Source organism: Triticum urartu, chromosome 3 (genome assembly GCF_003073215.2).
Source record: "Triticum urartu cultivar G1812 chromosome 3, Tu2.1, whole genome shotgun sequence".
Taxonomy (NCBI): Eukaryota; Viridiplantae; Streptophyta; class Magnoliopsida; order Poales; family Poaceae; genus Triticum; species Triticum urartu.
In genome coordinates this window covers 173,301,941-173,315,696 of record NC_053024.1, presented here as the reverse complement: position 1 = coordinate 173,315,696, position 13,756 = coordinate 173,301,941, and the positions used below count along the sequence as shown (strand labels likewise).

At 42.5% G+C, this 13,756-nt stretch overlaps 1 protein-coding gene across 1 annotated transcript; it reads right to left on the bottom strand.

Annotated features, from left to right (window-relative positions):
* Positions 1-783: 783 nt before the first annotated feature.
* Positions 784-5,012, bottom strand: LOC125543477 (auxin response factor 1-like). The gene is made up of 14 exons (XM_048706841.1): positions 4,727-5,012; positions 4,508-4,626; positions 4,279-4,377; positions 4,081-4,137; positions 3,707-3,862; positions 3,524-3,608; positions 3,276-3,366; positions 2,983-3,147; positions 2,752-2,871; positions 2,601-2,673; positions 2,344-2,512; positions 1,594-2,246; positions 1,327-1,505; positions 784-1,219 (listed from the first exon to the last, which is right to left on the bottom strand). The coding sequence occupies exons 1-14, from the start codon at positions 4,914-4,916 to the stop codon at positions 1,096-1,098; spliced, it is 2,280 nt and encodes a 759-aa protein (XP_048562798.1). The 5' UTR covers positions 4,917-5,012; the 3' UTR covers positions 784-1,095.
* Positions 5,013-13,756: the final 8,744 nt, after the last annotated feature.

Genomic DNA, 13,756 nt, shown 5'->3' with positions numbered 1-13,756 from the left:
ATAGAAACGACCAACAAAGAAAACATTCTTAGGGATTCTAATCTTTCAAAAAAAAATATAGGTTTCAATCCTATGAATCAGACAGCCAACAGAGGTACAAATCAAACAACCAACATAGAAAAGTTTCTAAGGATTTTAATTAACCAAAATTCCTAAAAAGATCCTTAAAATTGTACATAATTTTGGTTTGTTTGAAATCATCAAAAGAACACAAAGGAGGTTTTCAAAGGAGTACGAGTGGATGCAAAAAAACAACAACATATGGAATGTAGTACAAAGGAATGCTTTGAATTTTTTGTCTATATAAGTCAATCCGATGAATCCAACAACCAAGATAGGAAACATTCCTAAGGATTCTAATCTTTTAAAGAAGTTCTATAGGGATTCAATCCTACAAATCAAACGACCAACATAGGAAAATTTCCTAAGCGCTTGTTCGGTTAGGCAGGGTTTGAAGTGGTTTGAAAGGGACCGGAGGGGATTAAATCCTTTGCAAGTCAAAATCCCCCTCAAACCTCTCCAATCCCCTTCAATCCCTTTGGCAAGGGGATTAAACGAACAGGGCCTAAGGATTCCGATCTTTTAAAATACCTATGAAAATCCTTTGAATCAAAGAGGACCTAAGCCGTGAAAAGCATCAAGCACAAAACCAGTGTAGAACTAACCAGCACTATACCGATCAGCATTGAAAGCTACCATCAAGATAATTCTAGTCGCAACATTTATCACCAAATTCAGCCAGATGAACGCAAGAGGATGTTAAAACAGAACATAAACTAGATGTCATATGATTGTCATCTCTCATATAATATGTACACAACTTACACCAGAAGTCTTTATACCTCCTGGACTTTATTCCTTTACGGTTTTTTTGACTATATTTAAGCAAACGACTAAAGAGACATTGTCAATCTTTTGTTTGTTTCTTTGACAGCCAACTAAAGAGAAATTGTCACCACCATTTTTCTTTCTGGAAACCTATGTTATCAATCAATCTTTCTTCGGGGTGCTTCTGAAGAAAGGATTCAATACCACAAATCTGCAAACCAATGCTTCATCTGTGAAAGGATCCAAAAATCCTACCCCTCCCCCCTTCTAAAGGTTAGCCTTGGGATCCGGATCTGGAGCAGCAGCTAAGACCGACGTCTGACGAGGATCCATGTTCTTGTCATCTTCAATGGGATAGATCACTATCTTCCTCACCATACGGCAAAACTCCCTGCAGGTGCCAAAGAATGTATGTATGTCAGCTATATATACTCATTATGATCATGTCAGATGAACAGTTAACTATCAATGCTTGATGGAGAACATGTGCAGACTTACATCCAGGGATCATCTCCGACTTTCATGGTGTCACCTTCGTTGTCGGTGAATGCCACTTTAAAGTTCTGTTTGATGTCCTTTATCTCGAACATCTGTTCCAGTTCACTGGTCAGCCCCTCATACCCATCCAGACTTGCTAGATCCACAGCTCTACCCACAGCATTTCCATGCATTTGAACCTAGCACAAACCAAATAGCAACACGAGGTTAGACAACAGTTAAACAAGCCAAGGAGAGGAGGAAGAAAGAGATACACAGAAGTTGTACCTTCACACGGTTCCTTCCAACATTACTCTGTTGGCTTTGGATTTCTCGGGGGCTCTCATTCGCAACTTTTGTTACTTTTGAAAATGCTGACAGCTGACCAGAGCCTTCAACAGAACCAGCAACTCTGGCTGAAGTTTCTCCGGCTCCGGCACTTGCGTTGCCAGCAGTAGGAGCAGCAGCATTGTTGGTGTTCTCCATCAAATTCACACCAAACAGACGAACCACACCGGGTTCCTTGGCCTTTTCAGCTACTTTGGGCAGATATGGTGCAACCTGTTCAGGCAGAGGCAGAGTAGGGTTGCAGGACAGCTTGGAAGTAGGTTCCTCAGCCCGGTAACCACCACAAAGTGCAGTAGCCCAAGGAGGAGGAGTTCTTCCTTCACTGCTGGCAACCCGATTCAGCTTCTGAGTAATCTCTGACAGGGTAGGAGAGACCCCCTGGCTTGAAGGGTTGAAATCCTTGGGCCAACCATCACCAAGCCCCAATGGAGTTTGACAAACCGAACTGCTGCTCATGGCACCATACCCTGCGGGTTCACTGCTTGGCCAAAGAATTTGATGATACCCAGAGATACGGTTGGGGTCACTAGAACCAACATATGTCCTCTCATGCTGCTGTGTCATTCCAGACAGCCAAAACTCCTGAGTCGGCTCTGCAGATTAAGTCAACAGGAGTAAAAACATCATGATGTCAACGTTCCATTTATTTGTCGATAATAGCACGAGCAATGAGAAATCTGCAGGTCATACCCTGTGATGGAAGATCAAAGTTTTCATTTGTCTCCCTTGGACGCTTGTTCTTCGCTGATGATTGCAGCAGTGCACTGATGGCAGGTGAGGAGGCATCAGATGAGTCAATTTCCCAAGGAGAAACCCTCTCAGGGCCGTTGCAAATTGCGACCGAGTCATCCCATTGGACCTAAATAAACCATGAATAAAATCAGAGTTTTTAAAAAGAGAAGAAAAATACAATGTAAACAAGAGAAAGTAGAATGTGTTGATCTTACCTTGAGTGACTTCCATTCAGAACCTGACCACTGTGGAGAAAGATCACCATCACCAACTATAGTCCCAAAAAACCTGCAGGTTTAAAATACATGAGACCATGTGAAACTGAGATGATGGCAGAAGATGAGCAAACAGACTGAAAACCCTTACTTCTTCACAGGGACATCTTCTGCTTCGAAGTTCATCCTGAACCTCATGCCCACAGTAAATCCAGTCTTACTAGCTTGAAGGTACTTGTTCACGCTGACAATGTACTGGCTCTGGCTTAACCTACATAAAACAAACAAGAAATTAACTTCCATTAGCAAACAGTAAGCACAGTTTTATCTAACAACTGGCGGTATAGAATAAATATTTTTTTTTTGGAATAGAAGGTCTAACCTGGGCCTGTAGTAGACCACGAAGATGGAGTTGGTCTTGCGAGCATGAGATGCACTTGCAAGAACCCCGAGATGCATGCTCTGGCTTGATATAACGGACGCCGGCATCGTGCTTTGCTTCTGCACAAGGCGCCTCACTCCGACACGCTGCTCTCCTGTCTCACTCCTGCGAAAACAAAACACAATGTCTTTGTGATGATGCATACTTCCCACGAAACATTGCGCGTAAACCTGTCCGCCACGCATGGTTAGTTTAACAGAATTATAAGCACTGGAGTTCAGTTGATGTCCAACCTTAGGTAGACAAAGGCATCGCCAGCCATCAGCTTCTTTGATGTGACGAATGTGCTCCATCCGGTCGTCAGAAGGTGCCTGCGGGGTTGACCTATACAACAACCACCAAGAATTGCATGGATCAGGCAGCAGAAGGCATACACATACAGCAACTGCAATTTATTTGGTCCTGATCTGCAGTCAGATGAATGACCACTGAACAATTCTGCAGGTAACTGTAATAAAAGGAAAACACCGAGTTTGCGTACCTCTGTAGATGTGCTTAAACCTCCACTCAGATCCATGGAGGTCCTTGGAGATGATCTCCTGAGTCGGTGTCGGCATCGCCATGTCCTGATCAAGAGCAAAGCAGAGTGGAATTTAACCTGGCAGTACGGTATGCAATAATGCAATTATGCATTGATTAACGAGGACAAGGGAATTGGGCTTACCAGCGGCGGGAGACACTCGTTGGCGTGGCGGCGGAGCACGGAGAAGCCGCCGTGGGTGCTGGTGTCGGACGGCGTCAGGATCTTGCAGAAGGTGTGCACCACCGGCCGGGGCGTCTCCGGCAGAATTGGGTCGCAGATGAGGGGCAGGTTGTCTTGCTGCAAACAGGAGAAAGTTTAAGACGCAAATCCACGCGAGGGACACACTCTCTGAATTCGAGTAGAAAGAACAGATAGAGATAAAAGAAAAGAAAAAGCGGAATTGCGACACTACGGATTCAGAAACCGGAATTCAGGACATTTCCAAACGAGATAGTGATAACAGGAAAGGAAAAAACTATCAGCGAACAAAGCTTTGGGTGGCGATGAACACTTACGTCAGATTCCGGCTGCAGGGTGATCTGCGCGTACACCTCGTCCGTCTCCGCCTCGGCCTGCGCCGCCGCGAGCAAAAACAACACGAGAGAGAGTTTAATTACGACGACGACGAGCTCACGCCAGAACCGCGAGGGAGGATCAGGCGGCGAGGAGCAAAGAGAAGGCGGCTGCGTGGCCGGCCGGCGGCGATTGTTTACCTTGAGCTCGACGTTGACGACCTTGCAGAGGATCTTGTAGGGCACCTGGAACATCTTGATTTGCTCGGCCAGCAGCGCCGAGTCCGTCGGCTCTTGCAGCTGCGCGCGCAAAAAAACAGCAAGCAGATGAGCGCGTGGCCCGGCCGCGGCGGAATTGGAAATGGATGGAACAGAGGAGAGCGGCGGAGAAGAAACAAGGAGAATTCACGAGCGAAACACCCGCACGCACCTGCTCCAGGTGGCCCTGGAGGAAGTAGAAGACCCTCTCGCCGCGCTGCGGCACCTCCACCAGCGGCCCGGCGCAGGCGCGCCACAGCTCCGCGAACAGCTCCGGGTCCCGTCCTCGCCCTGCCAGCGACACAACAAGAGACAACAGGAGAGCGGCAGCCGCATGAGCACGAGCGGGCAGCAAAGCCGGCCGCAAGAAAAACCAGGAGACTGCGCTCACCAGGCTGCGCCATGGCGACGCGGGTGGCGGTGGGTTGGTGGTGGACGGGCTCTGCTGTCCTGTCCTCCCCGGGAGGGAAGGAGGAGTGGGAGCGGGGAGAGAGGGAGGAGGGAGGGAGGAGGAGTTGGTCTGGTCTGGGAACCGGGTGGTGTTCTCCTTGTGTCAGTGTTTGTTGTTGGGCTCGCCCCATTAAAGAACGGCGCGGTGGGGGAGTGGAGAGGCGAGGCGAGGCGAGGCGAGGGGAGGAGGCGAGAGGCGAAGCGGCAGGCAGCCGAGCGAAGCACACAACGGCGGCGTTACAGGGCTTGCGCCTTTATGGCTTTAACACTCCTGCCCCCTACTCCCTCTCAAACAAAACAAACTTTTGCGTCGACGCCCCTGCGTATTTTTAAAATATTAAATGCTTCCTCTGGCCCCTGCATGCAGGCGAAAATGTTTGGGACTAACACTTTTTGCGCAGAAGCCCCTCACAATCCTTTTGGCCTCTGGGTGCACTTTGTTCCTTTTTTTTTCCAGTTTCTTATTGTTGTACTCCTTGCCTTGGTGAGGAGTCACATAGTGGTGCTGAAATGGATGATCTGGTGTGGTGCTGAGAGAATCAACATCATGTTTATGCATGCACATCTTGTTATCCTTGTGGAAATTGGCTCGGCGCCTAGTCCGTACACGTTAGCTCACATTGAAATGAAAAAGATATTGTTATAAATCGAGAGAATATCCACTAATTAAGTAAATGATCGTGTGTATCAAATGGATGATCAAAAGTGGAAAACCCGAATTACAAAAAAGTGGAAAACCCATAAAAACACCTCGATTTGTATAAACATGTTACGACATGTCGTATATGACGTGATCAGTCTGAGATGATTGCTAGAAATAAGGGTGTCGAGGAGGGGGGGGGTATGAATGCATAGATGTGATCTTCAATCCCCATGTGCTAGACTTTGATTGATAGCTTCGTCAACCTCCTTGTAAAAGGTCGACAACCTTGTTTGACAAAAGAATCGCCCACCTAATATAATTTATCTCTAAGCGTAAATTATCACCTTTTGTTCTTATAGTAGATCTTTTGTTGTCATCCTAGTTCTAGATTCGTGTATATAAAAGGTAATACAGAGAAATTATTGAGCTCTTTCATCTCACGCGTCAACTGATGTGTCTCTTAAAACATATTTCTAGAACAAACCACAAATGATCTTTCATGCCAATAAATGGTCAAGATCCCACGTGTTGAACTTTTCACGATGGCCTGATCACAACAGTGAGAGTCTTCGTCGTGGATCCTCTACACAAAATCCAACATATAGTGAAAGTACATTGATATAAAAGATACCTCTATATCTCATCATAAGTACTGGAATGGCATATTTTGATATACGATCAATTTAGGCATTAATTATAAGCGATACAAGTGGGAGATGCACCGTGATATGCACAAAACATATGAGAGGTTTGATCCCATGAGTCAGAGTTTGACCGTCGGCTCAATGGCATTGTCAAAGAGCGTCCGAACAAAACCTGACATATGAAGGAAGTTTATTGTAATACGAAAGGAGCTACTAAATATGAGATATACTAAGATTCAATGTGTTAACAAATGCCAGAGATTCTAGGTGTTATTAAGTAGTGGGTTTGGATTGATGATGAACAAATTTTTGTCCTTAGAGTGACACCGGCTTAGAGGTACCAGGTAGTGCACCTCATGGTTGTGTCATACCCTAATAGAAGATATATATATGCAAAAAATTGAGCTGTTTCACCACACACGTCAACTGATGTGACTCTTAAAATATGTTTTTAGAACAAACCACAAATGAGCATCATCCCAATAAATGGTGAAGATCCCACGTGTTGAATTATTTTATCGATAGGTTGGTCACAACTGTGAGAGTCTTCGTTATGAATCCTCCATACATATACCAACATATAGCGGAACTACATTGATATAAAAATATAGCTTTGTATCTAAACATAAATGATGAAATGCCATATTTTGATATGTGAATGATTCATGCATTGATTATAAGATATATGGGTGGGAGGTGCATTGAGATATGAACAAAAAAAATGAGATGTTTGATCCCAAAGCATCATAGTTCGACTGACGACTCTATCACAACATAAGAGCATCCAAACAAAATCCGACATATGGAGGAAGTTCAATGTAATACGTCATGAGCCACAAATATGAGTTGAGGAGTAATATTTGAGACATGAACGTATGTCAGAGGTGCCAGATAGAATTCACTAGGTGGCTTTGGATTGATGACCAACAAACCATTGTCATTTGAGTGACACTGGCTTAGAGGTACCATACAACGCACCTCATGGCAGTCGATCAAAGCAAACAACGACGGCGTTATAGGGCTTGCACCTTTATGAATTTAACACTCGAGCCCCCTACTCCCTCCCGAACAAACTTTTGCATTGACGTCTCTGCATATTTCTAAAATGGTATATTATTTCTCTAGTCTCTACACGCATACACTTTCCGAAAAAAATGCTTGGGACGTACACTTTTTGCGCAGAAGCCGCAATCTACTCTCAAAACGATAAATCCTTTCTCCATTCTCTAGGTGCACTTTGTTTGTATTTATCTTTATTTATTAGTTTCTTATTCCTTCCCTTGGTGACGAGTCACATAGTTGTGCTAAAATGGATGATCTGATGCAGAGAGAATCAACATCATCTTTGTGTGTGCACATCTTATTATCCTTGTGGAAATTGGCTCGGTGTCCAATCCATACACATTCGCTTACATTGAAATCAAAAAGATTTTGTTATAAACCGAGAGAATATCCATTAGTGAGGTAATTGACCGTGTGTATCGAATGGATGTTATGAAGTGGAGAACCCATAAAACACCTCTTTTTGTATGAACACGTTGTGAAATGATGACGTATTTGATGTGATCAATCTGACATGCCTTGCTAGAGAAAGAGGTGTCCACGGGCACATATAAGCGATCTTTAATCCCCATGCGCTAGACTTTGATAGATGACTTGATCACACCAATAAGATTCACCTAAACGAATCAAGCACGTCCGAACGAAACCCTACACATGGTTGAAGTTCATTAATACGTTAAGGGCCATTATACGTGAGATCGAGGATCAAGACTTTGATGCATCGATGAATTTCTTGATCACCTATGAAAAGATCAGCAACCTTGGTTGACAAAAGAGTCGCCCACCTAATATAATTTATTCCTAAATGTAAATCACCACCTTTTGTTCCTATCAAAGATCCTTACAACATCCTAGTTCTAGATTCATGCAAAAGGTGATACTAATAAATACAGAGTTCTTTCATCTCACGTGTCAACTAATGTGACTCTTAAATCATATTTTAGAACAAATAAAAATGATCTTTCATGCCAATAAACGACCAAGATCCCACATGTTGAACTTCTTACTGATTGCTTGGCCACGACCGTGAGAGTCTTCAATGTGAAACTTCTAGAAAAAATCCAACATACAATGGAAGTACATAGATATAAAAGATACTTATGTTATCTAAACTGAAGTAACAAAATGACATATTTTGATATGTGATTGATCCGGCCATTGCTTATAAGATATATGGGTGGTAGAGGGTGCATTGTGATATGCAATAAACATATATGAGATATTTGTTCACATGCGCAGAGTTTGATTATCATCTTAGTCACATCGGCGTGAGCATCCAAACAAAATCTTACATATGGAGGAAGTTCATTAAAATACGTCAAGAGCCATTAAATATGAGATAGATGAGTAAGAATTGACGTGCTAACAAATGCCTGAGGTGCCATGCGGAATTCACTAGGTGGGTTTAGCTTGATGAACAACATAACTTTGTCCTCTGAGTGACACTGGCTTAGAGGTATCAGACATTGCAGCTCTTGGTTGTGCTAGGACCTAACAGAAGGTATATGCAATCATTGAGCTCTTTCATTACTTGCTCAAGTAATGTGACTCTTAAAACATATTTTTAGAACAAACCACAAATGATCATTGTGCTAATAAATTTTCAAGATTCCACATTTAACTTTTTATCCATGGCTTGGTCATGATAGTGAGAGTCTTTGATATGAATCAACCATACATAATCGAGCGTGCAGTGGAAGTACAATGATATAAACAGATAAATTTGTATACAGACATAAGCAATGAATGTCATATTCTGGTATTTGATCGATTCAGGCAATGGTTATAAGAGATACGAGTGGGAGGTGTACTGAAATATGAACAAAGCAAATGAGATGTTTGATCCCATGTGTCAAAGTTTTACCAACGGCTCAGTCACATCGGTAAGAGCGTCCAAAAAGTACATATGAAAGAGGTTCCATTTAATACGTCAAGAGCCATTAAATAAGTTATGTAGGAGTAAGATTTGACACATTAATAGATGTCCGAGGTTGCAGATGGAACTCACTAGGTGGGTTTGGATTGATGTTCAACAAATCATTACCATTTGAGTGACACTAGCTTAGATGTATGAGACAATGAACCTCAAGGTTGTGCTAGACCCTAACAACAGGTATATGCAAAAACAACTATATCACTTTGGTGGTACTCGACGATAGAGTCTAGAGGAAAAGAGATTTTGGAAGGAAAAAATAAGTCTTGGACCATCACTTCTATACACACAGTACTTTGTGGCACATGATGTGCCAATACTATGGGAACATGTTCCATAGAAATCTTAGGCGATATCGACTACAATCAAATCATCGGTACCTGACCATAACAAAACATTAGATCAATAGCATAATGGTGTTTGATGGAAAGGACAATTTACTCTTAGTAGTGGAACACCCCGCTTGGGAATTTTCCCCACAAACTCCCTTTCACTTGGTGGTGCTGGCCAACTAGTCTGGCAGCACTAGACACAATATGATTATGAGATCCAGTCAAGCCCACTCATGACATTCTGCTAGTCCCATGACTCATTGCAATCTAGTATCACAGAAAAATCTAAGCCCCATCCTTAATCTTCTAAATTCTGGTCCATTTTTTCAAGTTTGTAGGAGTGTCATTAACACTTCAAACTAACATATGGGATTAACACTTATCTCAATTAAATCATTAGGCCCTTAATCATTTGACATTAATCATAAAGTTACATATATATATATATATCTAAATGTAAGTTAAGAAACTCATATTTGATATGTGATTGGCCCGATCAATGATTTAGAAGAATAGGGAGGTGGGGCATATAAACATATAGATAAGATCTTCGATCCCATGTGTTAGACTTTGGCAGACAAGTCAGCTATGTGATGCGGAGCACCCTACGGTCATCCCCATGGACCTACATACGTCTCGCCAAGCACCAAGTCACTACTAGGAAAAACCCTAGTAGTAGCGCAGGTTTTGAGGCTATCAGCAGTGCGGGCAGCCGCGCTACCAATAAGGCGCTACAGCTAACTGTTAGTAGTAGCGTGGTTTGCACCCGCGCTACTACCAATAAGGCTAAGCATGTAAAAACATCAAAAATATACATTGGTCATCATTGATATTTTTGTATAGAATCTAAATAGTCAACATGAATCCTCACCGTACCTGTATAGGCACAGGTGAAGATTCATATTGCAGCCACAAATCCTACACATACAGTTCAATGAAGACCAAGTGCTCGAGATAGTTTGAGAAGTAACATATTTAAGGTGGTAAACACCTTGTTCGCTTAGCAGTATGGGACTAAACTTAATTAGTTGCAAGAGGGGATGATACTTAGCAGCATCGAGTTTTAAAGAAAAACGTTGCTACTAAGTACTTTAGCAGTAGGGCGTCCAGGAGAAGGGCGCTACTACTATATCTAGCCTGGAGGCAACACCGTGGCAATTGTAGTAGTAGCGCTCGTTTCACCTAGAGCGCTACTACTACTGGGCTATTAGTAGCGCGGTCTTCTGAAGCTCGCTACTGCTAATTAGCAGTAGCGTTTGTTTTTAAACCTCGCTGCTGCTAAGATTCTGTGTATAAGGTTTTCCCTAGTAGTGAGTGGACCGATGACACGAGCACGTGCAAGAGCTCTCGAGACCGAGGTGACATCTCTCCTTAGTGATATTTCGTATGATCCATGTGAGACATGGCTACTACCTAAAGCCGGAATGCTATGTGTGATTAGGTATGAAGAAGACCACCTCAGATATGCTCAGGATGATGGACAAGACCTCAAGTAGATGGACGAAGGAGCACGATCAAAGGTACCAGAGAAAGCTCCGAGGACCCGAATATCCGGCCCCTGAAGACAGCAACAATAGCAGTCCAGCAGCGCAGAAGCTACAAGGCCCGGACATCTGGCCCAGGCCTGGAAATCCGGCCCGACGGCCCTAGACATCTGGCCCCTGCCCGGAAATCCGGCCACTCCTGTCCAGAGAGCAGTCAGAAACTCCCGAAGCTAGTCCGGACATCCGCCCCCCAGCCCAGACATCCAGCCCAATGGGAAGGCTCAGACATTCGCCCCCCCCAGCCCAGACATCTAGCACCTGCCTGTGCACAAAGAACGGGCCAAAGGCCCATGTACCCATCCATTCATCCCCAACATGTACTAGCACCATAAATAGACCTCTCCCCTCTCCATCTAAGGTTAGCAAAGGAATAGCTCATTAGAGATAGAGCTTTGCTCATCCACTTATCCCTACTCCTATGGAGACCAAGACCTCCTAGGAGAAGACCCACTAAGTGGATTCAAGGCCCCTCTTTTGGGAAGATCCTCCAAGGATTCAAGACCTCTTTCCTTCAAGGATTGGGATGAACTAGTTCCCCTTTGTACCTCCCCTTGTTGACTTTGGATCTTGTATCTCCCCTTTGTGTATGTGGATTTAGCACATGTGTGATTGGTTATCGTTGATTTGAGTGTTTTCCTCTCTTGTGTTCATCGTGTTCTTTGGGAATTCCCCTCCAAATCGTGAAAGATCGGCCACTAGGGTTCCACACCCGACATCACTATGTCGATGGGTTTCTTCTATGAAATTATTGCATGTTCGGATAGAATCCTACATATGATAGAAGGTCATTAATATGTCAAGAGTAATTTAATACAATATAGAGGAGATTTGGACTCCTTTGTATACGAATTTTGTGATTGTCTATGTCAAAGTCGGTGGCCCCATTTTGAAAAAAATATCCTATTATCAAACATAATTTATCTCCATACATACATTCACACCATTTATCCTTATTATACATAATTAAGCTTTCACACATGTTCTACATGTATCTAGAAGATGATATTACTTTTATGAGGGATTATCATGTAACAATCAAGTTATTCGATAGGAATTTGGACATCACTATATTTGTGAAAATGCATCTAATACCCAAGGTGGACTTTGGCAATTCATGTCAACATATCTCAAAGAACTAATGATACTTCAAAGAATACTTAAGGAAAAGTTCTTTTAGGTAAAAAAATTAGAATGGAAGGTGACCTCTAAAAATTCTTAAAGACAAGTGTTCGACAAGCTAAAGGATTCTACATTTTCATCTTAGCGACCCAAGATCACATCGAGTCCATATGCATGCCAATACTATCAAAAAGGAATGAGGATATGACAATGAGCATTTTCTCCATGTGCTTAGAGATCAAACTCCAACAACTCTTCAAACTTATTCAAGTTTTCCACTATATCTTCCTTATGCCATGCTACTCGGTGTTGTCGAAGCAATTCCACTCGGAAGTCGGAACCACCGAAACATTCATATATAGTTGTTGTTCCAAAACCTAGTTCAATCAGAGCCTCCAACATTCCACTCGCAGCCCCTGAAGCAACCTAGTAAACCTTCTGTTGTCATGTCTGAAATTTTGAGCCATTCTAGTAGGAACTTCTAAAGTGCCAACAAAGAGTGTGCCACTACCGAGGTACTCACTTCACAACCACTGATTCATTTTTATTCGAACCTACCAATGCATATCAAAGTTATCACTTTTGTTTACTTCAGACCTTGATCATAGTTCTATTATTATGGTTGAGAACCCATAAAAACACCTCTTTTGTATAAATACATTATAACACGTATTTGATGTGATCAATCTGACATGCTTGCTAGATAAAGAGGTGTCTGAGGGGCACATAGAAGAGATCTTCAATCCCCATGCGCTAGACTTTAATGGATGACTTGATCACGCCAATAAGATTCACCTGGACAAATCGAGCAGGTCTGAACGAAACCCTGCACATGGTTGAAGTTCATTAATATATTAAGGGCCATTATACATGAGATCGAGGATCAAGATTTTGATGCATTGATAAATTTCTTGATCACCTACGAAAAGATCAGCAACCTTGTTTGACAAAAGAGCCGGCCACCTAATATAATTTATATCTAAACATAAATTATCATTTTTTGTGCCTATCAAAGATCCTTACAACATACAAGTTATGGATTCATGCAAATGGTGATACTAAGAAATCATTGAGCTCTTTAATCTCACACGTCAAGTAACATGACTCTTGAAACATATTTTTAAAACAGATACAAATGATTTTTTCATGCCAATAAAGGAGCAAGATCCCACTTGTTGAACTTCTTACCGATGACTTGGTCACGAACTTGAGAGTCTTTAGTGTGAAAATTCTAGAAAAAAACCAACATGCAATGGAAATTGGCTGTTTCCCTTATGAAAATTGTTCATTTTTTCCGCTTCTTATTATACTACTTCCCTTGGTGAAGATTCACATAGTGGTGCGGAAATGGATGATTTGGTGTGGTGCTGAGAATCAACATCATGTTTATGCATGCACATCTTGTTATCCCTGTGGAAATTGGCTAGGCACCCAATCCATACACATCTGCTTACGTTGAAATGAAAAAGGATATTGTTATAAATCGAGACAATATCCACTAATTAAGTAATTCATCGTGTGTACTGAATGGATGATCAAAAGTGGAAAACCCAAATTACAAAAAAAGTTGAAAACCCATAAAAACACCTCGATTTGTATAAATATGTTATGTCATGTCGTATTTGGTGTGATCAATCTGACATGATTGCTAGATATAAGGGTGTTGGGGAGAGGGGGTATGAATGCATAGATGT